The sequence below is a fragment of the Chelonia mydas genome, chromosome 9 (genome assembly GCF_015237465.2).
Source record: "Chelonia mydas isolate rCheMyd1 chromosome 9, rCheMyd1.pri.v2, whole genome shotgun sequence".
Lineage (NCBI taxonomy): Eukaryota > Metazoa > Chordata > Testudines > Cheloniidae > Chelonia > Chelonia mydas.
In genome coordinates this window covers 41,462,368-41,487,986 of record NC_057855.1, presented here as the reverse complement: position 1 = coordinate 41,487,986, position 25,619 = coordinate 41,462,368, and the positions used below count along the sequence as shown (strand labels likewise).

The 25,619-nt window shown below is 39.0% G+C and overlaps 1 protein-coding gene across 18 annotated transcripts in view; it reads right to left on the bottom strand.

Annotated features, from left to right (window-relative positions):
• PIK3CB (phosphatidylinositol-4,5-bisphosphate 3-kinase catalytic subunit beta) overlaps positions 1–25,619 on the bottom strand; it is a 182,620-nt gene that overhangs the window by 18,257 nt on the left and 138,744 nt on the right. For all 18 annotated transcript variants that reach the window (XM_043521939.1, XM_043521938.1, XM_043521934.1 and 15 more), the window contains 6 exons: positions 21,753–21,874; positions 15,972–16,115; positions 14,717–14,816; positions 9,468–9,646; positions 8,685–8,794; positions 8,138–8,216 (listed from right to left, as the gene is read on the bottom strand). In XM_043521939.1, coding sequence (XP_043377874.1) covers positions 8,138–8,216; positions 8,685–8,794; positions 9,468–9,646; positions 14,717–14,816; positions 15,972–16,115; positions 21,753–21,874 — 734 coding nt within the window. The remainder of the gene's footprint in view (positions 1–8,137; positions 8,217–8,684; positions 8,795–9,467; positions 9,647–14,716; positions 14,817–15,971; positions 16,116–21,752; positions 21,875–25,619) is intronic.

Genomic DNA, 25,619 nt, shown 5'->3' with positions numbered 1-25,619 from the left:
TTTAAAATACCACTCATTTCCCCAGTGTAGACAAACCTGAAGCTATGAGATAAGCTGACTGTAAAGCAAGTCAATATATCCAGGTGAAAGGTTGGTCTCTAAATCTCCTACCCCTGTCCAGCTGTGCAGCACAGAAGACCAACACATGCTCCCAAGTATCTGAATACTTTGTCTCCCTTCCAGGAGAGGATGATCTGCTGGAGTTTGTCCTTGCGTAGATCCCAAGCAGAAGAGAAGAACTGGACTGAGCCTCCATTTAGAATTGCTATAAAATAAACATTCTGGTTTGTGGTGGTTATAAGAGAATTCTGGCCCCCATCCCAGACTGCTCATCTGCTGCGTAGTGCTTTCTGCACCAGGGCCAGTTCACTGAAGCTGCAAAATCTGTAGTGGCAGGGGGCCCCAGACTGGATGAGGCTCCCATGAGAAGATTGCTTGAGGCAGTAAGCAAGTGCTCCTGCTCTTTTAAAAGGAAAGGTGGAGAAAAGAAGCAACAGAACAACTGGAGCCTGGCTGTTTTCACAGGAGTGTGGTTGGTGGATAAGGATCCAGAGGTTCCAGGTGAAGTAGGAGAAGCTGGGAAGCCTAGGGCCTTCTGTGCACCCAGGAGAGCACAGGGGGCAGCAGCGGAAGGGAGACCTATCATTCAAAGAAATGGGGGGCAGGAGGATTGGAGGAGAAAGGGGCAGAACTGATTGGACTGGAGGGGTAGGGGTGATTTTTTCAGCCAGATTGAATTGTTTTGTTTGGCGGATTGAAGATGTGTCAGTGGAAATTAATATGGTTAGACTTCAGTTGTGTGGCAATACCAGTATTTTTCCCCTGTGCTAATAGCTTTAGTCCTCAAGAAAATAAATTGAGGACATATTTTTCAAAGTCTGCTATTCAATCCTTTCTTCAGGCTCTATGCCTCGTGAACAGCAGACACACCCAACACCTGACCCTCACACGAGCTCAGCCTGGTTATTTTTATATTTTCTGATGAGACACATGTGCTGTAGAAATGGGGTTATTTACTTTTGATTTTGTGGTAGGGGTGACTTATGGTTCTCTCCCCTGCTTCCAGCATATGCTACTGTTGCTGTCATATCTAAGGCTATTTCAGTGTGCCCGGATCACCATCTGGATACTGCTGCCTGAATACTTCTTAATTCTTTTTGCATCCTCTACACCCCCTCAGAATTTTGTTTGTAAGCATAAATTATAAAGGATGGATGAGAGGGGGGCTCCCAATCAAACAGATCCACAGGGAACCCTGAGCGTGTCTGAACCAGCCCTATGCTCCATTATGGTGCAGCTCTCTCTGTGGGTTCCCCTTACGACTCTTTCTGAGAGTTTATGGAGGCAATCTTTGGAGTGCATGGCATCTCTCTTCATCTCCCTTTGACGACCTTAGAAAGTAGGTCAGTCAGAGAAAACACATCTAATGACCCATTAAATTAATTCCCAATTGCCAAACGCCGTGTGTGGGGCTGGGCTGGAGTCATAGAGTCTACCCCTGAGAAGGGAGTAACTGAGGAATGCCTGATCTGGTGCTCTCCAGCTGCCAGGAAGGCAATCCTTGCCCCCAAGTATTAGAGCAGCCTCCTGTAGGCTATTCATAATAGTATAAATTATCTACAAATATATTTAATTTTTTCTTTGAAAAGAGAGAATCAGATGTTCAACTTTACAGCAACTAAGCAAACATTCAATTACCCTAAAGCAAACATACACTTCCTGAAGTAATCTGTCTATTTAAATTCTTCTTATATCTTAGACTTTACTAAAAGGAATCTTCTCATAAATAGCATATTTTCCTGATGGGTAACTTGTTTATAATTTTCCATATCTGTGTGGTTTGATGCGATGTGCCTGTAAAATCATACTATGAGTCTTCAACTACAAATGTTTAAATGATGAGATCAAATTCTCCAGCTGGTGTAGCCTGAATATTATCTAAAAATATGCTGACTTCTAGCTTACTGCAAAGATGTATATAGTTTAGCAATTAAAATCACAAACTGTAAAGATTACAACTCTGCACCTCACATGGTTTCAAGTTATGAACAATGACGGCATGGAATGCTAAATTGCAAGACTGTTAAAAAAATCAACGTATTGTTAGAAACATTAGTTCCAAAGATGTTCTTAGAAATCAGTCTTCTTTTTCTTTTTTTTTTCTTCTTTTTTTTTTTGCAGGGGGAGGATAGTCAACTAAAACTAGCATTTGTGTGCTTGTATGTGTATCCTCAGCAGTGGGTGAAGTGGCAGAGGCAGCTGCCTAATAGCTAGTGTCCTGCACTATAATGCTATATTCCTTATCTTGTCATTTCAACTCTTGGAACTGGTACTAGTGCACAAATGTCATGTTGAGTGCTGTAGTAAGTGGGTGGAAGGAGGTGAGTTCTTTATGTTGCTCTGTAACAAAGACTGGAAGATATAAGAGCAGGGCCTACTAGCTCTGAAAGAAGTTCTGTGCTGTTCAGTCCAGTCGTCAATGAGTAGAAGGAGGGTGACTACGATCTGGGGATGTACATTAAAGATGGTAATAATAGGAGCAACTCTTAAGCTTTAAGATGGGTACTAAAGATGAACCTCAGGAAGAAAAAAAAAGTGTCAAGTTCATGACTACTAACATCGATGATTAAAAAGTTTGCCCTCTTCATTAAGTACATTATGGTAAATCATATGTCAGAAGTCTACTGCAGTTAAGCAACCCTCATTACCTCTCTTTAGGTGCAGGAAATTATGTTTATTCCTTCCTTAGCATAAACCCATGATAATAGCTAGATCGGCACTATATTCTGTTCCACTGGCATTCAGAAATAGCATTTCAAAACTGGTCCAAAATCTGTGATATCTGCACTATTAATTTAAGTCTCCAAACCCTAAATTATTGAAAATCATGTATGTTTTCATTGCAGTACATTGAGCTACTTTAAAACATTTACAGTATCTTATTTCAATATTAACTTTACTAGGATAAACTGTGGCATTTTCCTATACTTCCAATATAATATAGCAACGAAGGATTTATAGCATGGTAAGGTAAACGTACACGTATATATAGACCCCTAATGGATACCAAGAAGTGAAACAGATAAACTGCTTCACAGATTTAATACATCATGTTTCTCCCTCTCACCCTTTGTTCCCTATATTATCAGGGAACAAGTGGTAAGAAACCAATTATTACAGGGATATCATACTTAATCAGTCCTTCTTGTCTTTAATATAAAATTTGTTTGTTCTCTTTTTTTATTGTTGTTTGACTGCGCAGAAGTCAAAAGCATTTTCTGAAGATTTTCATGAGAATCAGTTATAATCCAATTATAAGAATAAATGAAAGTGTACTTTTTCAGGGTTCAGTGCAGGAACTAACCTCAATGACATTATATACATCATCTATGAGATGTAGTAATTATTCACATTGGAGATGTGTTCCAGGTCAGAAGAACTGAAGTGGGTTTTAGCCCATGAAAGCTTATGCCCAAATAAATTTGTTAGTCTTTAAGGTGCCACAAGTACTCCTCAATTTTTTTGCATACATAAACTATTTAACTTGAAAAACTGCCATTAGGAAACAAAGGCAACATAACAGGTAAGGAAATGTCATTTTTTTAAAATTATGCTAACACCTCTAGTAAAAAAGAGTATTTAAGAGTTAACTCACTGGAGGTTTATTTAAACATAGCACGGAAGTAGAAAAAACTAAAGAAAGAAAGTTACTTTCACCAGGCATGCATTACCTTACATCAAACAGAAACTAGGCTTATTTGTAACAATCCCACATGTTGTTGCCTCTGTTCACTTTGCCTTCGGGCTATATTAGACTGTGCTAAATATGCTTCAAACTTGACTAGAATGAATACAAAACTACATTAAAAAAGTTAAAGTTCTGACTTAAACTGATAAAACTAGGCATAGTGAAAATGATCAGTCTAAGTATTGCCCCTCACATAGCATGAATCATCATACACAACTGAGATCCCTTTATAAAAGGTTGAAGAGAGATCACACTGATGATCTTAACTCTAATATTCCTTTATTTACCCAACTTAAGTCAGACACTTATTTAAATACACCATAGAAAGCTGAGAGAAAATTTTTGCCTAAATGCCTTTAAGAGGATGTTTCAATTTCAGCACAGAAATTCACAAGGGCAATTTCCTGCAGTGATAGGTTTCAGAGTAGCAGCCGTGTTAGTCTGTATCTGCAAAAAGAAAAGGAGCACTTGTGGTTAGTCTCTAAGGTGCCACAAGTACTCCTTTTCTTTCTGCAGTGATAGGCAGTATTCTCTTAACAGGTAAAACGACACTGGGAGATTTGGCAAACTCCATTCCCTCCTCAACATTGCAAAATTCCTTGGTTTTATTTAATTGAAAATTACAGTATTAACTATTTTTGGATTACTCCTTTTAGATCATTAGATTACCTGTGTCTACTTTTGGGTCATTGTAAATAAGGACTTAAAATGTATTTGGTTTCTATGCTAGAGACTTTTCACTGTGAAAAACATCCCAGAATTCTGCAGAATTAGGATAGTTTGCACTAGTGCAAACTGTTTCCAAACAAATGAACTGAAATACTTACTTCGAGGGAGGGAGAGGTGCGGGTGGATGGGGGATAGTAATTTTTCCTAGTCCTGTCTTGAACCTTAGTCTACATTCTTCTTTTCCTCTACTGTAACACTTGCCAGTTTAAATTTTAAGTAAGAATCCAGTTTAATACAAACTACCACACAAAATAAAATACAGAATTCAGGTTTCAGTTTGGGCTAAAAAAGACAAATATTAACATTTAAAGACAGTGGTACACTAATATGCTGTGCAATAAAAAAAAAATCTGTTCTTCAGAGAGTGATTTCAATAATGAACTACAAGTGCATATACAAGAACATAATTTGCTCCTAAAAGAACTTTGTGCAAGTTTCCTTTGTGGCCATTTTTGCACTCTACAGAAATGTTGAGACGCTGCTATTAATGGAAGTAGCTACACAGGTTATAAATATATGCAGGGGATGATCATAAGCCAAATTTTTGGCACAAAGTAGTAGTACGAAACCTACTTCCGGTAATATCAACTAATAGACATGAATGCCAGTAAAACAACAAATCAAAGTGGACTCCAACCCAGTAAAAATACTTGAATTATGAAAAAATACTAAAATGACATGCTGTGACAGCCATATCTAGCCTGATTTCATCAGTCTATAAATTTGGAGGATTTTAATAATTTGTGTGACACATTTATATTTGAGACATGATGTCTATATCCTGAATTACACTCTATATAAAGAGCCCGCCTCCCTCCAGATGCCAATGAAGTACTGTTCAAGGTGACGTCATAAGTCCTCGAAAAGTAATAGTTAACTGATATGTATTGGACATTCTGGGAAAAGCCACCCCACTAAAAGAAACCTGCCTTGAAGATGTGAATGAAGATTCATACCAGGGGAAGATGTACTTACAGAGACAAAGGCCTCATACTTATGTATTTTTTGGAGATACAGAGCAAAGACAAGTCAGCTGAACTTGGTATTCAAACATTCTAGCCCATTCAGCATTGCGCCAGAATGACCATTAAGGGCATCAAAGCAAGCAAACCTCAAAGGTGCTCAACACAGCTATGCCATATACTTGCCGCTGAAATGTATTTTCAGTTTGAGAGCTGCACAAGGGCTGTATGAGATTAAAGTGCTTAACTGGAGTTGGTAGGTCAGTGATACAATAACTCTGAGTACATCAAAATGACAATTCATGCTGCCTTGAGAATTTTTTTTAAAAAACGCTCAGGGGAAGAATCTTCTATTTCCTTCCATGGTCTTTGGGTCTCACACAGATCTAATACTTCTCAATCGGATATTGTAATCCTCCTGTAAGGGATCCATATGGATATCTACTCATGAATAGCTTAATGTGTCTAATTTCCAGTCCTTTTCTGCCTGCCACTTAGGTCTGGTTATTAAAGAACTGCAAAGTTGCATTCCAGATCCACACACTCCCAGAATTCAACACAGTAGCTAACCCCACCCCCAGCTAGTTCACAGCTCAGCCAGTGGCTAGCCCCCTAGATAATTCATGGCTCAGCCAGTGGCTAGTCCCCCTAGCTGTAGCCAAACATAACTATGCTCTTTGGTCAAAATTCTCTACTCTGGCTGGCAAACAGAGATTTGCCTTCTAAGTTTTTACCTCACTTGGACATACACAACATTGAATGCTAACTAGGACTACCACTTCCTGGACCACAACATGAAGCACATTTATATTAGTTCTGAAAGACCAAGTTAACAGTTAATCCACAAAATCATTACATGACAGAATATCACAGACAATGTTTTCCAGAACTATATATTCCTGACATATACCAAAGAATCATAAAAATTGACTGGTACACCCTTATTCAAGTGTTTCCTGTCACCAAAAGACTAAGGCCCAGATTTTTAAAGGTATGTAGGCCTCGCTGTGTTCAGTGCTGCAACGCCTAGATGATTTAGGAGTCTAACTCTCATTTGTAATACTGATTTAGGCACTTAGGAGCCTAACTCCCATTGACAGTTGATGGGATTTGGGCTCCTAAATCAGTTAGGCATTTTAACACTGAACACAGCAATTCCTAATTACCTTTAAAAATCTGGGCCTAAGTTCCAAAAGGAAGCCAAACAGACAAAGCAATTGATGGCATGAAAGCAGTCACTCAAATGCGAGACAAAAATGTGTGTAAATAACATGACAAGACGACTTCACCATGACAAAGGTGACAGCGTATTTGCTTGGTACACAACAAAAAAGCACATCATTTTCCATTCACTTCACTACTTCCAGTATTTCTTTCTCACAATAATTTGGACCATTTTGAGTCAGAAACCAAAAAATGCTGAGAACCACTGGTTAGGTAGTATTGACTTCTCTGGAAAAAATGGAATTACCAAAACTTTTAGCCATTGCAGAATTCACCTTTATATAGGTGTCAATCCGTAAATTTGCACCTGTCCACCAGCAACCTGCAGTTTGGAGGAGTTAATTGTGAGTGAAAAGTGGAAGCCTGGCACTGTTTGACTATTATGAATCAATTTTTTGGATAAGTTGGGTTAAGGGGTGCAGCATTGCTAGGTTTCAAGGAGGATAAACCTATGTGGATGGCCTTTGAGGAGAGCTGTGAAAGCCAGTGTTCGTAATTTTGAGGTGTTCCTTTGTAATACTGAGCGGTCTTTGAGGAGAAAATGCAGAGAATAGTTGGGGATGCCTTCTTGTACTCCTCCCTTAGTTGAAAAGTCAGGCTCATTTACTGTGGGTCCATATTGCCCGAGGCTGGGACAATGAGCAGCAGAAAGGTAATCTGAATTTTAATCACGGGCAAGTGAAATCTCATCACAAAAAGACTGAGGAAGTGAAGACAATCCTAGCTGGCACAGCAGGTGCGCTTTTAATAATGAACCTCTATCTTTTAAGTGCTCAGTGGGCATTGAGGCTATTTTAGTCAGATGGATTCTTGTCACTAAAAAGGTCTTGTCCAGTGGAGAAGATAAGTTTGGGACAAGGAAAACAGTCACATCCTCAACAGTCAATTCCCTTTGCTAAAGCTATAGGTACCTGGTTCCCAGATTCCAGCCTTGCTGAAGACTATTCCTCACTATGTGGTGTAGAAGCTATGCTGAAGACCCTGGGTTAACAGTTAAGATTTCTGGCATAGGAGAGAGACAGACTCAGTCAGACTGGACTGTACTATCTTGCCAAAAGGGCAGCACTAATCTATTTTTCCCAAAGCCTTGTCCACTTTATCAGTCTTTATCAACACACTGAACTGCAGGAAAACTAAGCAAGAGAATTCAGGAAAGCAAAGTAAGAGTTAAGGTTAAACACTGTGCACTGCAGAACAAGACCTCAGACCTTTATAGTGGTCTTCAGACAATAATCAAATAATTGCTTGAATATGAATGTAACTTGTGAATACATTTAGGACTACTGCATGTGAAACCATGATAACTGCAGGCACATTTGTTAACCAGAAGGCCTGAAAACTTGGGAAAAAATTCTGTAATTGCATTAGCCACATAACTGCTGATATGAGAAGTGAAAATGTACCAGTTAGAGACTACCTTGTCTACTCAGGGAAACTGGATTCTCTTTGTATTGGATTCAGAAAAAATTCTTACCGGAGGTCGAGACCGGCTTCTTTCCAAAGTAAGTCCATCAAACGCAAAATCTGGAGCGTCAACATGTCTTGTCGTAGATCTGCAAGAGAAAGATTAAAAAAATGCTACTTTAATTAAATAATTTCATGTTGTTTGTATTAAAGGCAATAAAAAGTCAGTAATCAATTACATCAAAACATACATAGTAAATATATGGAGATATACCTATCTCCTAGAACTGGAAGGGACCTTGAAAAGTCATCGAGTTCAGTCCCCTGCCTTCACTAGCAGGACCAAGTACCAAGTAAACATTATAACATTTTATTCAAAGAATACTGCCCAATCAAATACTACATCAGTCCCAAAGGTTAAATGGGGCTAATAAAAAATATGGAGCCCTAACAGATAAAATGACACATGGATGGGTTTCTAATGGGTTAGGCTTAAATAGTATCTGCTTTTCAAGTTATAGGAAAACATGGGTAACTTATGGCAATAAAAAAGCTATACAGTCTAAATGCAAAGAAAAAAGGAGGAGCAAAAAATATAAATTCTCAACTTCACTTACCATCGCCATTTTTAAAGATGATCCCAAAGAGATCCCCTCCAAACATCTTATTGTTGTATACTATCCATAAAGGCTTCATTTTAGAATCCATATATTTACACTTCTCAACACTGGAGGGAAATACAACAACTATTTTACTCAATTAAGTAAACACTCTTTATTTGTAAGAATGAAGTGCAATAAAAAGTTTTAGAGTTCTAGTGTGGAATTCTTTTATACTTTGGTTGAATGCCATTCCAAACTTTCATTTCAGCACTATCATGCGAGTTATACTTGGCAAATTTACATCTATATAAATTTATATCTGGAAATTACTAAACCTAATGCCTGAAATAGCTGTCTGTATTTTCTAAGAAAATACATGACCTTCTTTAAATCCACCCCATTCAAATTTTAGTTTTCTGTCTGTATTTAACTGCTGAGCATAGTATTCTAATGGCTAACGTGTTTATTGTTCTGAACAGAAGCCAAGACTGTACTCTGACTCACTTTTAGGTTTATATATATATATATATATAACTACAAGATCAGAAAGAGCGTTAAGTTTTAAGGTGGATAGCAAAAATCTTCAACCCCAAACTAAAACTGACATCTTACCCTTAAGAAAGCAGAAATTTGCTTACACAGCTAGGATGATACCAGACAGACAGACTGACCTTCTCCCACCCTTGAAAATGCACTCTGTGTCAGAGCTCCTGTTGAGCTTCACAGACAACAGAAATCAAAGTGTTTCCATATTAAAGTTATGGTGAAAATGTAAACAGACAATCATATATAACTTACTATAGTTCTGATAGTATAACAGAGGGATTCAAAGGAGACTGGAGGTTAGAGAGTGCTTCTCTGTATGCATTTTGTTTTAAACACGTGTGCATTGCATCTTTTCCTTTTGCTTTGCTTTGCTTCATGGCATTCAGTTTTATTAGACTATTTAAGGTCTTCAATTTATTGAGGGCTTCAACCTGAAACAGATTTTTTAAAGTATTAATTTCTGAATCATTTATGAAATTCTAAATACAAGGATAATTTGAAGTCCATATTATAAAACTACAAATGCAAAGTCTCATTTTCAAAATAAAAGGCCAATTAAAGATTTGGTTAAAATATTAAAGCCAGCAATAGTAACAGGTTTCTTTCAATATAGTAAGAGTGGATTGTAATGAAGATGCCATTTCTGAAAAGAGAGTAAAACTTTCAAGAGCACTTAAGTGCCTTAGACTTTGAAATCGCATTTTCAAAAGTGACAAAGGCACTCAGCAGCCTAAGTCCCAAACACTTTCAATGAGACAGGCTCCTAAATCATTTTGGAGAATAAAACGTAGGTGTTTTTGAAAATTTTCCCCATAAAATTTATTTTAGTGTATTGTCAATATACATGCATTATCTCTTCCATATACAACATACTTCTAAGAACTCTGGCCAAATTTCAAACTAGATGCCTAAAATTTGGCACCTATATTCATATTGAAGTCAGTGGGAGCAGTGGGCATTCATCACCTCTGAAAAAAACAATTATTTAAAAATCTAAATATGGATTCAGGCACCTTGCTTTAACTGGCTTATATCAGCTCAGTATAATCATGCCACTGATCCCACAAAAAATTAAGCACATGCTTAAGTTTAAGTTTTTGCCGGATTAGGGCTTAGCGAACACTGGTTTAATAAAATTGTGCTAAACCCCTCCATTTCACCCACCATTATAACAAACACTTGAAAACTACCCTATTATAACATTAAAATGGGACTTATCCGTTTGATCTTCCCATCTTCACTGACAATGTAAAAAGTGAAATCCTGGCTCCATTGAAGTTAATGGCAGTTTGTCATTGATTTAAATGGGACCAGAAATTCACTCTAAATATTTTCGTTAGTTATTCACTACAGTTGATTCACTTTTAAATGAACTGAGGGGAGGACACAAAAAGCTACCCAGTTAGAAATGGTTTGTCTGAGGTAAGTTTTTTTCCCTTGCCAATGACATCCATTGCAAATAATCCATATCGTAATCCAAACCATGAACCAGAGAGCTTTAAAGACTGGGAAAGCTATGTAATATATACAGTTTGCCAGCTATTTAGTAAAGAAACTTTGCTAACTTATTTAGAGATCAAAACTAACTAGCCTACTCTCCCATAATACCAGAACTTTCAAATCAGACATTATGTTTCTCAACTTTCTAGAAAAACTCTTTCATACAGAAAGCTAACTGTAATAGAAGCAACGGCATCCGGTCAATTAGGAAAGAAACAAAAACAAAAAAACCCAACTATTTTGTATCAGTCTTTGCAGACAACTTTCCTAACAAAAAAAATGTCCATACTTGACATGCTGGGAAAAGGATCTGGATAGACAAATAACCCCAGAGGAACAGGGTTTGATCAGGAAAAGAGGACCAGTAATCTCACTCTGTAGCACAATAAAAGAACATTTCTTTTTAAGATACTATTTAATGGTACCTCACACCAGACAGGTTAAAAAATATAGATAGACTGAATGGGGATAAATTGGAGAAATTGTGATGGAAAAGGAGACTATGCATACATGGTGGACATGTCCAGTCATTAGAGAGTACTACGGTTGCCAGGCGTCCAGTTTTTGACTGGAACGCCCAGTAGAAAAGGGATTCTGGAGGCTCTGGTCAGTGCTGTTGGCCAGGCCATTAAAAGTCTGGTCGGCGGTACAGCGGGGCTAAGGCAGACTCCTGGCCTACTCTGGCTCTCCATGAGTCCCGGAAGCAGCCAACATTTCTCTCCGGCTCCTAGGCAGAGGCGCGGCCACAGGGGCTCCACGTGCTGTCTCTGCCCTTAGCACTGACTCTGCAGCTCCCATTGGCCAGGAACCATTGCCAATGAGAACTGTGGGAGTGGCACCTGACGACATGGACAGCATGCAGAGCAACCTGGCCGCACCTCCGCCTAGGAGCTGGAGAAAAATGCCATCCGCTTCCAGGAGTGCCTGAGGTAAGCGCTGCCCGGAACTTGCACTCCAAACCCCCTCCCACACCCCAACCCTCTGACCCAGGTTAAACCCCCCTCCCCCACCCTAACTCCCTCCCAGAGCCCGCCCCCTCCCCCCTCCCTGCACCCCAATCCAGTCCCAGCCCTGAGCCCCCTCCCACACCCAAACTCCCCCCCAGAGCCTGCACCCCCTCCCACATTCTGATCCCCTCAGCCCGAGTCCAGAGCTCTAACCCTCTCCCACATCCCAACCGCCTGCCCAGCCCACTGAAAATAGTGAGGCTGGGGGAGAGCGAATGATGGAGGGAGGGGAGATGGAATGAGCAGGTCCATGGCCTCGGAGAAGGGGCGAGGCAGGGGTGGGGTTTGGAAAGTTGGCAACCCCAGAAAGTACTGGAATGCAATCAGTAATCAAATATCACAAATTGATGGCTATTACGAAATTATCCTTTGGTAATCTCCTGGGGCTTCCAGAAATGGTCACCCAAAAGGAAATGAAGAATTAGTCCCTCATCTGGTAGTAGCTGCTCAGCTACTGAAAGCATCTAATTGGAAAAAGAAAAATAGCCCAGTTCTAGAGGAATGGTTCAAAAAAACATATGGGAAGTTGTGGTTATACTAATTTTTCCATAGCAATCACATACCCAGAAAAAACAGAGGATAAACAAGTACTTTGATAATTGGCTAAATTTTATTCAATACTCAAAGAACATTCACCTGCAAAAAACCCAGGACACCTGTCCAATTTTTTTTGGAATATTAACATTTGATAGACATGCCTGGTCCGTTAAATATGTGTTATCACTCAATTTATTAAAATCACTAGAAATGACATGTCATTGGTGGTGTAGTAATGCTCACTCTGTTAATATGTAGCACCCTGTTAGCAGAGAGATCTGATGACTATATTTCTGTATAATGTCTCTAAGCAAAAGTCCACTATTGTAATGATTCTGTTTCCTATATTTATATGGCAAAGAGCTGTAAAACTGTTACTACTCCCTAATTAAATTATTGGGAGGGGGGAAATGTTTCTCGGATCACAATTGTTTGACCTTAGCCACACAGGTAAGGCATATTGTATATCTGTGGGAAATTCAATAAAAGTAAGTATGGTTTTTATTTTATTAAATCCTCATTGCAGTGAAACTTTAATGTGATCAAGAATGAGTTAAAAGTGCTTTGAGAACTATGGATGAAAAGTGTTATATGGCCCACAATCAACTGTACTTAACCATGTCCCTAACCTTTAAGCATTTGAGTAGTCTCCATTACCTTCAACTGACTTCAATGACATAGCTCATGTGAGGAAGTTAGGCACATACTTAAATACCTTGATTAATGGAGTCTATAAGAGATTATTATTATTAAACAAACAACTTTAAATTTTGTTGCTTGTAACTGGACAATTATTTGTAACCAATATCGTATTATACCTTGTGATGTTCACTGAACTGTTTATTCCTTTGTGGCAATCTTTTTGAGGAAAGACACTGAAGAAAATGCAGTGACATTACAGCACCGAATGTCAATATAGCAAAGCCCTTTGTACATTCTGTCTAGGCTTGCTACTGATTAACATATTAACATGTGCACGCTATATTTTAATCTCAACTCGTGATTAGTGGTTATAAAATGGTTCTTTATTATAATTGTATACATAAAATCCTCTTTAAACCAAAGTTAACTTGATCAATAATCTAACGCTGATTATTATTCACTCAAGGATATTCTACTTTCACATTTGCAACAGTTAGTTTCTATACAAGGAAACTTCAACCTAATCTATAAGGTGTTGAGTTAAAGCTCAACATTTCTATAGATAAGCTGTCAGGCAGGATGCTGTGGAAGCTGTATGCAGTTTGATTATAAAACTGAGGCAGTGGAGGACCTGCCAGGTCAGCCATCTGTCAAAACCAAAAGCATTCTGCTTTTCCACAATTCCAGGAGCTGTACAAACACCAGTGACAAGGGGACAAAATGGAACCTGTGCTGAACAAACAGGAACTTTTTGAAGTATTTCTACTTTGAATTTCTTCCGTGTTTGCACAGTTGGGAATTTTTTTGCCCCTTCTTTGATTGTGTTGACATTTGTTTCCTGAGAAGTGCACAAAAAACTTCACTGACCTTAAGTCTATTACTGACAGCATTTCATCACCTAGTCTTTTTATTATTTTTAACAATACTAACAAGCACATTTGTGTAAGAGATAGCTTTTTCAATGCTTTCTGAACAGCACTAAGAGAGAAGAACAATGGTAGATTCCGATTTACTTCTTGAGATACAGTTGTAACCCAGATGTGATCAGAACTAAAAGAAAATTTTGATCAGAAAATTTCTAATTGGGTTGCTTTTTGTTGCCTCCTCTCAGTTTATATATTTGCTATGCATTAAATAAATCGGACAGAGATATTACCTCTGTTTTTCAGAAATACGTATTACTGTAGCAGCCCAGGTTTTAAGCCAATGCAATTTTGACACATTAAACTCTTCAGAACGAGCTTTGCAATGTAAACATTGGCAGATCATTAACGGCAGCACATTATAATATGTTTAGAAATGAACCTCAACTCTTCTCTTGACTGGTACCTCCACAGTGATAGCAAAAATTATGTCTGTTGTCATTTCTCATTACAGCGAGCTATGTAGACTCCATTGTTAAGGCATTATTTTAGCCTCCTTATTAAAGCAACAGTTTGAATTACCTTTAACAAAAGCCAAAGCTGCAGGAAGTGACCCTTTAGAGTAATCTTCTAAATCCATTGTTCCCCCTGGTATGCATGCACCCTATTTACAAGTATCAGGAATAGTTAAATGGCTGCCATGCAGGAGAGCTTTCCTCCTCTGGTGCTCCCCCACCGCTTGCTACTTCCTGTGTCAGTGGCCTGGGGCACGGGCTCCCCATTCCTCTGTCTCTCTCACTAGCCCTTTCTTCTCTTTACCTCCCTTCCCTTTTCACACACAGATGTTGTTCTTATGAAAGGAGCTTGCAGTTGAACCCCATATCATCGATGGAATAGATATTTCACTTGCAAGTCAGGAATAAGTGAAGACAAATATTTAAACAATCAATACCTGTTTGGAAAGCACTTTCATGTGAGCAATACTTCCACGGCAGTAAGCTTCAAGTATTACGCCAAACAGTACGGAGACAGCAGGTATGTGCACCTCTGACCTACAGGAAGCATGATGTGAAACCAGAAAAAAATCACTGAGTTGCAAAGATAGATTGTATCCATTTTACAGATAAGAAATCTTCAAGCTCTTACAATAGGAACTTATTACTACTGCAATTAAACACAAAACACAATACTCTGACTTAACTAAAATGCAAAACTACATTTGAAAAAACAAATGCAGGGCCACTTTCCCAAAGGACAGCAGCATAGTTCAATGGCTACGTGCTAGACTTTGAAGTAGAAGAATCGGTTTCTATTACAGTTTCCTCACTCTTTGGCCTAGGAATATTTCAGAGGCATTTTAAATCACTAGGAAGGAAGGAATGCTTTTATATCAGTCTTCAATACCTCTTTGGCCAGAAATGGTGTTGATAAACTATGGAGGGAACGATGCTGGCTAGGCTTCAGTTATGCTAGAGTAGCAGGGGTATTGTGAGGAAAAATGGAGGCAGTCTCAAGGGTTCATGAGGAATGTGGAAATTTTCCAAAGGAGTTCCCCTTCCTCCAAAATAAACCATTTTAAAGGTATTAGGACAAAAGCTAATTATCCTCCACAAAAAAATTAAAAATGTAGTACTGTATTTACTTTGTTTTTAGGTACAAACAACAACAGCAAGTTGCATTTCTAAGCTTGAGACAAATGAAAGCCCTTCTTACAAGGTATTTGTCATTCACAGAAAGGTCTTTCTACTCTTGCCTTTAAAAAGTGGCAACTAAGAATCAAAGAAATTTAATGTCTCAACAAGAATTCAAATAAAAGTGAAATTCATTCAAACTTGTGAGGTATAAATGTTGCATTTCCAATGCAAATAAAACATTTAAATTTATATGCAGAACAAATTATAGAAATAAAACTTCCAAATGTATGACAATATTAATTCCAAAATGGAGCAATTTAATTTTTCTTTTAAATGTAGCTTTTGTTTTGGAGACTGCGCTACTGTTATTACATTTTCTGATTTTTAACCCTTTTTATGAAGAATTTCTTGTTATCAACATCAAAGTTAAGGAATCACAAGATCAAGAAATACACAATATTGGGGAATAGTTACGATGAAAAAGCCTCAAGAACATGTATTTGGTATGAAAGAATTCATTCTGCCTGCTGAGGATACACACCACCCACACTAGTAAAAAGGGGAAATTCTTACCTTAGATGCCAAAATAGCATCTGCCCTATCCTCCTATTAGCAAGTGCTCTCTCTACCAGGAATCTGGAGAGGGCACAATCGAGAAAAGGTTCATATTTCAGAACTTGCACAAGCTGGAGAAGATACTGAGAGAGCTCTTCATCACTGGAAGGAGATAAAATCTTGTAAACAGCCAGGTAACTGGATTAATCGATTCTTGAAAAACAGACACACACACAAAGTCTGTAACAATGGTAAGGTCCACATCTAACAGGAAAGGTTTCCACCTTTCAGGCAAATGAGGAAGAAAAAATAATGCATGTAGGCTGAGTGTGAAACGGCCAAAGAGGTTCTAGAAGACCTTGAACGATAAGGAGAGACACCATTATGGTTAGAGCAGAAACTTCAGATAGAAATCAAGGGGCATAAAACGCTTTGGGTGAAACCTACTGAAATCAACAGGAATTTTTTCCTCTCTGTGTGTGGTCAGATTAACTGCCTTCAACGCTTCATAACAGATCCTTGTCTCCTCTTTCAATTACTCTGACTGTGGAGATGGATCTATGGCAACAGCTCAGGCTCACCCCAATCCCCTCACGTGGTGCAAGAGGCATGACTGGAATGGACACTGAAATCACCTAAGAAAATAAACTCCAGCAACTCCCACTCCAGGTCAGTGAAACTCAGTAAGCTTACTCAGGGATGTTAGGTAAGTGTAAGGGTGAATAAACGGCCAATCTTTGTCTTTAGGGGAAAAAATAGATTCTTAGTGGCCCCAGGTCGAAGGGAGTGCACTAAGTACAGTTCTGCCATTTCCAAGGATTTGATCTTTAATGGTTATCCAAATGCTGAGGTCGTTCTATGGCTCTAATGAGACAGTCAAGGTGAGCTACAAGATCTCTGTGGGGCCTTACAAACTGTCAGCCCCTCTGTGAGGTTCCAGCTGCATCTGAAGTTAAATGGGTAGCTCTATATCTATGCAACCACAGCACCCAAGATCTGAATTAAAATTTCAGCCTATAACTGTTTGAGGTTCAGCACCAATTTCACCTGAATAATTTTGCAATCAGGTAGCTCTAAAAATGAAAATATGGCATGTTGGTTTAGAATGGCTATCATAAAAAGATGTCAAGAGCAGCCAAAATTTAAAACAAACAAGTAAATAAACCAAAAAACTCCAGAACTAAAGTAGTATTCAATAATTCATCCAAAAAAAGCCACCCAAATAACTTTTCAAGCACCCCTTTTTATTACTTAATTGTTCTGTATAATTGAAAAAAATGTATTCCTTCTCAAACATAACATACATCTTTCCAGGAAAACATCTATTTCCAAAGAAATAAACACTTGCATTCTCTATTTTTTATGTAGTGACTTTGTTGCTTTAGCAATGTCAGGACATATCTGAACTTCCCCCCGAACTTTCTAGATTTTACACTTCTGAATTGCCTATAGAACTCTTTACCCAAAACAGACACAAAAGTAAAAATTAAAACTTTACAAGTTACTGAAAACTCAATCGTGACAGTTGGTAGCATGTTTAAAGTGGCATTCTGAAAAAGTTTAATTTGGATAGAAGTACTGAAATCTGTTGTAGCATAAATTCCAACAAAGATAATACTTCATTTCTAACTATTATTTATTTGTAAGAATCTGTTTTAGAATGTTTAAGAAAGCCTAGAATACAAGTATTTTTCTGCTGTCTGGTGGTACATTAAGGAGTAAAAGCAGAAGAATAAGGGCAATGGACTTCAAAAAAGTAGACTTTTACAACCTCAAAGAACCGGTAGGTAGAATTCCATGGGAAGAAATCTAAGAGAAAAAGGAGTTCAGAGAGCTGGAAGTTTCTCAAAGAAACAATATTAAAGGCACAGCAGCAAACCATCCCAATGTGAAAGAAAGGCAGGAGGAATAACAAGGGGCCAACCTGGCTCCATCAGGAGCTCTTTAATGACCTGACAATCAAAATGGAATCCTATAAAAAGTGGAAACATTGACAAACTGCTAAGGATCAGTACTAAAGAATAGCACGCACATGTAGGCATTAATTCAGAAAGGCTAAAGTGCAAAAATGAGTTACTCCTAGCAAGGGATATAAAAGACAACAGGCAGAGGTTCTATAAGTATATTAGGAGCAAGAAAAAGATGACGGAAAATGCAGGTCTGTGACTTCGCAACAAAAGAGAACTAATAACTGATGATACCAAGAAGGCTGAGAAGTTTAATGACTATTTTATTTCCGTCTTCACTAAAAAGGTTAATGGTGATCAGATGCTTACACAATCAATATTAACAAAAAGAGGGAAGGAACACAAGCCAGACAAGGGAAAGAAAAGTTTAAAGATATTTAGATAACTAAGGTAGATGTATTCAAGTTGGCAGGGCCTGAAGAGATGCACTCAAGAATACTTCTACCTAAACTAGCTGAAGCAATCTTGGAATGTTAGCGACTATCTTTGAGAACTCCTGGAGGATCGGTGAGATCCCAGAGCACTGGAGAAGGGCCAACATAAAAAGAGGAACAAAGAGGACCCAGAGAATTACAGACCAGTCAGTCTAACTTCGATACCTGGAAAAACCCTGGAACAAATTGTTAAACAATCAATTTGCAACTATGTAGAACAGAGGTGGGAAAACTATGGCCTGCAGGCCACATCCGGCCTGTGGGAGCGTCCTGCCCGGCCCCTGAGCCCACGGCTGGGGAGGCTTGCCCCTGGCCCCTCTCCTCCCCCGCAGGTATGCCACCATGCGGGCAGCGTGGCTTGCACCTGCCCACCTCCCAGGCTTTCCAATAAGCCTGTCCTGCCGCTCTAAGGGGGGGTGGAGAGACTTGGGTAAGGGGCAGGAGGTCCCGGGGGGGGGGCAGACAGGGGGCAGTTGGATGGAGCGGAGGTTCAGGGTGGGGGGTTGAATAGGGGGTGGGTTCCTGGGATGTCGGGGGGTCCCAGGAGGTGGCAGGACAGGAAGCGGGGGGGTTGGATAGAGGGTGGGGTCCTGAGAGGGGGCGGTCAGGGGACAAAGGAGCAGGGGGGGTTGGATGGGTCGGGAGTTCTGAGGGGGACAGTCAGGGGGCGGGAAGGGGATGGGAGCCAGGCTGTTTGCAGAGGCACAGCCTTCCCTACTCGGCCCTCCATACCATTTTGCAACCCCGATATGGCCCTCAGGCCAAAAAGTTTGCCCACCCCTCATCTAGAAGATAATAGGGTGAAAAGTAATAATCAACATGTATTTGTCAAGAATAAATCATGCCAAACAAACATTTTCCCCCTTTAACAAGGTTACTGGCCAACTGGACTGTGTGGGAAACAGGAGACATTATATATTTTGAGTTTAGTAAGGCTTTTGACACAGTGCCACATTACATTCTCATAAGCAAACTAGAGAAATGTGGGCTAGATGAAATTACAATAGGGTGGGTGCACAACTGGCTGAAAAAAACATACTCGGTTATCAATGGTTCACTATCAAGTTGGGAGGATTTACCTAGTGGAGTCCTGCAGGGGTCTGTCCTGAGTCTAGTACTATTCAATACTTTCATTAATGACTTGGATAATGGCATGGAGAGTATGCTTACAAAGTTCGTGGATGATACCAAGCTGGGAGGGGTTGCAAGCACTTTGTAGGAGAAGATCAGAATTCAAAAAGACCTTAACAAATTAGAGAATAGGTCTGAAATCAACACAATGACACTCAGTAAAGACAAGTGCAAAGTACTAAATTTAAGAAGGGAAAAAAAATCAAATGCAGAACTACAAAATGTGGAATAACTGGCTAGGCATAGTACTGCTAAAAAGGACTTGGTTATAGTAGATCACAAATTGATTATGAGCCAACAATGCGACACAGTTGAGAAAAAGGCTAATATCATTCTGGGGTGTATTAACAGGAATGTTGTACATAAGATATGCGAGATAATTGTTCTGCTTTACTCAGCACTGGTGAGGTCTCAGCTGGAGTACTTTGTCCAGTTTTGGGTGCCACATTCCAAGAAAGATGTGTCTAGAGAGTCCAGAGGAGAGCAACAATGCTAAAAGGGTTAGCAAACAGGACCTATGAAGAAAGGTTTAGAAAAAAATCTGGGTATGTTTAGCCTTCAACAAAGACAACTAAGAGGTGACCTGCCAACAGTCTTCAAATATGTTAAGGGTTGTTATAAAGAGGATGGTGATCAGTTGTTGTTCATATCCACTGAAGGTAGGACAAGTAGTAATCAGGTTAATCAGCAGCAAGGGAGATTTATGTTAGATATTAGGAAAAACTTTCTAACTAGAATAAGTTACTAAGAAAGGTTTGGAACCCCCATCGCTGGAGGCTTTTAAGAACAGGTTAGACAAACACTTGTTAGGGATGGTCTGGATACACTTGGTTCTGCTTCAGCATGGGGGTGATTGACTAGATGACCTCTCAAGGTCCCTTCCATCCATTCTATTATTCATCACCATTTAGATTACATTTTCTTTACATTTTTACTTTCGGTATTCTATCAGGCATATAAAAATATCTGAAACTGAGTTCTTATATTCTGTTGAAGGGAATTTTGCTTTGGAGACATTGCTAAGAATAATCATTCCGGATGAACCAATTCAGCATTGTTTGGTGAGCCAGGGTTAACAGCAATTACTTGTTTACATTTGAAAGAAGTCAAAATATTTTGTCAATAACCTAGCCTTGACAATAAAAAGCTGTTCATCACATACAAAGTTCAGGAGTCAAGGACAGGAGACGTGCAGTAATTCTGCAAATGATAAAGTTCAGCTTGTTCTGGGGCAAAATTTATACAACAGCAGAAATGTACACTATAAAGAAAGAATTGCAAGCAGGGGAAACTACCTCTAAGAAAAAAGAAAAGAAGGACTAGTGGCACTTTAGAGACTAACAAATCTATTTGAGCATAAGCTTTGGATGCATCCGATGAAGTGAGCTGTAGCTCACGAAAGCTTATGCTCAAATAAATTTGTTAGTCTTTAAGGTGCCACAAGTCCTCGCTTTCTTTTTGTGGATACAGACTAACACGGCTGCTACTCTGAAACCTACCTCTGCGAAGAAACTGAAATGAAAAACTCTATCAAATCTTAGCTTTTTATTAAATGGTACAGAGAGTAATAGGGCCACTATTTTCAGGCACAGAGTAGCTGGTTTGTGATCCTCACAGTATTTCACTCTCCATGTACTTCTCCTTATCATCAAAGGCCCCACATTATAGTGATTCTCCCACTGACTAAGGCCTTGTCTACACTACGTGAATAACATAGCTGGAGTCGATATAGCTTAGGTCGACTTACTGTGGTGTCTACACCAAGCTGCATTGACAGGAGATGCTCTCCCGTTGACTTCCCTTACTCTTCTCATTCTGGTGGAGTATCGGAGTCGATGGGAGAGTGATCTGTGGTCGATTTAGCTGATCTGTGGTCTTCACTAAACCTGCTAAATCGACCCCCGTTGCATCGATCACTGCAGCACTGATCCCCAGTAACTGTAGATGCCCTAAGTGGGGAGGAAAGACATTCCCTTTCTGTGGGATTAGGACACTGCCAGCCTCTTCTTGGAAAGGAAGGACATAAACTTTGTTCCCACCATGGCAGTCTACTGAGGTGTTAATGGGCCGCCAGACTAGACTATAACTGGGCCATTCTAAAAGAGTTTAACTGTTTGTACGTATTGTTTTACTTGGGGATCCTTGTGTGGGAAAGAATGTGTTCTTAGACCATTTTTGATTCTGAGTCCTTTTTTCCCTTGTAAAAAAAGTAGAATGCAATTTCCCCCCAATGATACTTTTACAGCTGAACAATTTCCATAACTTACCTCATTTGCTTTAAACAGCCCACTGCATATTCTCTCACATACTGGTCGGGATAATTGAAATCCAGCAACTCTAATGCTTCTCTAGGAGGCAGTTTTGACCATATTTGAAGAAGAGCCTGAAGCTGTTTTAAAAACAAGAATATCTATAGTCAGTCACCTGTTCAATATATAGTTGAGAAATTAGATGGGCAGATTTTCCTGATGGTAATTATTTGGAATAGTAATGTAAACAAAAGGAGAAGATGATTATGGGGCTAGCTGGTTGTAAAACTAGAAAAACAATTTTGTGAAAATTTTCCCATTTTTCAGCTGTCCTTCTGGGGTTCTTTTGGTGGAGTTTTGTTTTCTGAAAACCTGGTTTTCAGTAAGTAAACAGTGGTTTTAGCAAACAAAAATTCAGATAACTAAAAATAAGATAAATGTTCTAAATGATTTCAGTAAAAAAAGTGTAAAGTTTTGTGGAAAATTTCTTGAAAACATGAAAATTTTGATGAAAAAAATTTTCACAAAAAATTTTGGTTTTTTTAACGATTTTTTTTTATTTTATTTTTTTTAGGGGAACAGACAAAAAAGCTTTTCATATTATACATTTTTGCCCATTCAAATTATGCAGCACATCTTTGGTTGTAATGTGACTGCTCTGTATTAATGTCACTTTGGCTGCGAGCATAAGTGACCCAGGGAAGAACACCACAGTGAAGGATGATCCTATAACGGTGTGCAGATGACCTGGGTACTCAAATTCCATACACAATCCCTGCTACCAGCATAGTGGGAAAAGGAAGCTATAGCCCATAGAGCTAAAGCTACAGAACATGGTTAATGAAAAGGGGGCATGGTCTGGATCCCCTTTGCTATGCAGATCCTGGGTTAGATTTTCACCCCCCGAAAACGATCAGAGCAGCCTTCAGTCTAACAGACCACAGGAAAGAAAAAATATGCACACCACCACAAAGATCAGGGCAGTATAAATGAAAGCTTTAACCCAACTCAAAACAGCACCCCTTTACTTCAGTTCTGTACATTTTAGCTGTACTCTGGGATCTGACCCTACAAGTTTAAATTAGTCATCCAGTAAGGTGCACAATTTTCCTGAGGGCTACTTTTGTTAAAAATATACACTTCATCTTTATAAGCTTCATCGTAATGTTTAGAGGTCCCAAATCGGGATCCCATTGTGCTAGGCACTGTATATATACACACAGGAAAAAACTGCACTGGTCCACAAATAACAGCATAAATATACAAGACTAACAAAGGGGGGGAGAAAGGGAATGTAGATCCCCATTTTAGAGATGCAAAGCTGAGGAACAGACAGATTAAGCAACTTGCCCAAAGTCACATAAAAAGGCTGTGACATAACTGGGAGTTGATTCCAGTTGCCTTAATCACAAGACTATCCTCCTTCCCTAATTCATGCTACAGCTGCAGTATTGATCTAAACTGCTATATGCCTGCAAACAGAAGCATTATTTCTCAAACTGGTTAAGGGACATGTATTTCTATAATTTGAAAATATGAAATATTTATTAAAATAGCAAAAGTTGACCCACTTCTAGCTCAGTGTCACCTATGAGTGATTAGTAGAAGTAGTGATGTTTTACTGCCCTTGCTATTTTTATCCCTTATGGTAGATCTAGCCCTGACCAAGTATAAATGAATAAAGATCTGTTAGTACAAGAAACACTAGAGCACGTATTCGAATAATTGAGGAAATAGATCTACAAAAGTCTCTGAAAAGAAGTGATCATATTATCAGAATACTGTTTTGCTTTTATTAAATTAAAATATAGGCACTTTTAAAAATTAATGTGCTGTCTGAAAACACCTTTTTCTAAGGCATATATCCATGTGGTAGTGAGACAGTAGGTCTTGTCTAAAGCAGGTAGTGTTAAATCAGCAACCCAGCGGGAATGTAAATGGGATATCAACACTACATTTTTTTTTAAATTTTTCTTTAGTGGTAAGCAGCATCTATACTAAAAACCCTTCCTGTTAGTAGGATAATACAAATATTTCATAAGACCACTTATTCAGTAAAAGCTGAATGATGAAAATAATTTACATGTTCTCGCTCTGATTAGTGAATGCTTTTATCCACAAAGTGATATTTCCACTTTCCACAGCATGTCAGATCAGAGCTGAATGGCTTCACTCAAATATGCCAAATGTGCACTTATTTTGTAATGTTAATTACTATCCAAGGCCATCATTGAAAATTTAAGGGGCCACATTCCATGCTGATTTATATCCTGTGCAATCTCATTGACAGGGTTGCCAGGGATGCAGAATCAATTAAAAAAAAAAAATTAGCTCAAATGCCCATGTTACAATCCCTGAGAAAAAAATCAATGTTTCAGTCAGTGAGGTTATTTTCAGTAACACAGACTGATGAGAAGAATTGATATTTGTAGGCTTCAGAAAGATTGAAAGATAGTACAAAGTTTATCTGGAATATAAATACTGCTTCACCACAGAAATGTATATTTAAACTACCTGATGTACCAGACATTCAGCCCAGAGATGGGAATATCAAGTCACACTGTTTCCCTCTGTCAGGGAGCACCATGACATAGGAGCTGAAGTACCACAACCACTTGTGCTGGAACTCTACAAATATACTGATGTTGATGCACCAAAGCAGGTGCTGAGCACCAACAAACAGGTACTGAAGCATTGACAGCACAGGCTCCTCAACGCTTAAACACCAAAACAAATATGCCAGAGCACCAATGCAGGCGCTGAACCATCAAAAGCACAGGGACCTACATGTTGAGGAAGATAAAAATCCCAGATGCTGATACGTCATGGCTGAATGTTGATCTCAGTGGTACCTCTGAAAATCAGGACACTTATTAAAATGTACAAATATGGTTTTAGGTGCTCAATTTTAAGCAACTAAGTTTGAAAATTACAGCGCTATACTACCCAAATCTGAGCTTAAGTAATAATTTAAAATATTAATTTCCTACAACTTAGACTATGACTGCATTAAATTGTTAAAATTAAAGACAATGGTTATTAAAGCAGGAAATGTTAACTGATGTGACCTTAGAGGAAGCAAGAGCTAGAGATGACTTGTGAAAGAGCCAAGAAAATTCCAAAAGTACAGCCTGCTCTTGTTTACTTTCCTCCTCTGAATCTGCATTAGGAGGGAAGTGTAGGCCAACTAGCTCAATGTCCCAGGTGAGCATCTGCTGATCAAAATGTGAAGGTCAAAGTACATCAGACGTACTAGTCACATCTGGATAATTTTTCCTTTCTTAAATTTATTTTTTAAAAGCACATCTGGAGAACAATTAGGACAACGGGGAAGTTTATTTGGAAGTTTTCCAAACATTTAATAATCCTTAGATCTAAAATACTGTATTTTTATTTAAAATGTGCTCTTTTCAATATCAACCATGTTAAAAAACACAAAACAAAACAAATCAGTGCATAAAAAGTAAATGAGATTAAGCACTCATTCCTGTGACAGAAAGGCTATATTCACACTGCAGCTGGGAGGTGTGATTCCCAGTGTGGGTAGACAGACTCACGCTAGCTCAGCTTGGGGTAGCACACTAAAAATAGCTGTGTGGAAGTTTTGGAACTGCCAGTGGCTCATGCTACCAGCCCAAGCTCAGACCCAGGGATTGGGTGGGCTTGGACTTGGGCAGCTAACCTGAGCCAACGGCCATTCCGCAACATCCATACAGGCACAATAGCTCAACTCGAGCCAGTGAGAGTCTGTCTACCCCTTGCTGGGAATCATATCTCCCTGCTGAATTGTAGACATGCCTTAGAATCTCACATACATGAAGACAATACCAGGAGCATGACATCAAGAAGTGAGGATTCTTAACTCTCAGTGCTGCTAAGGTTCCA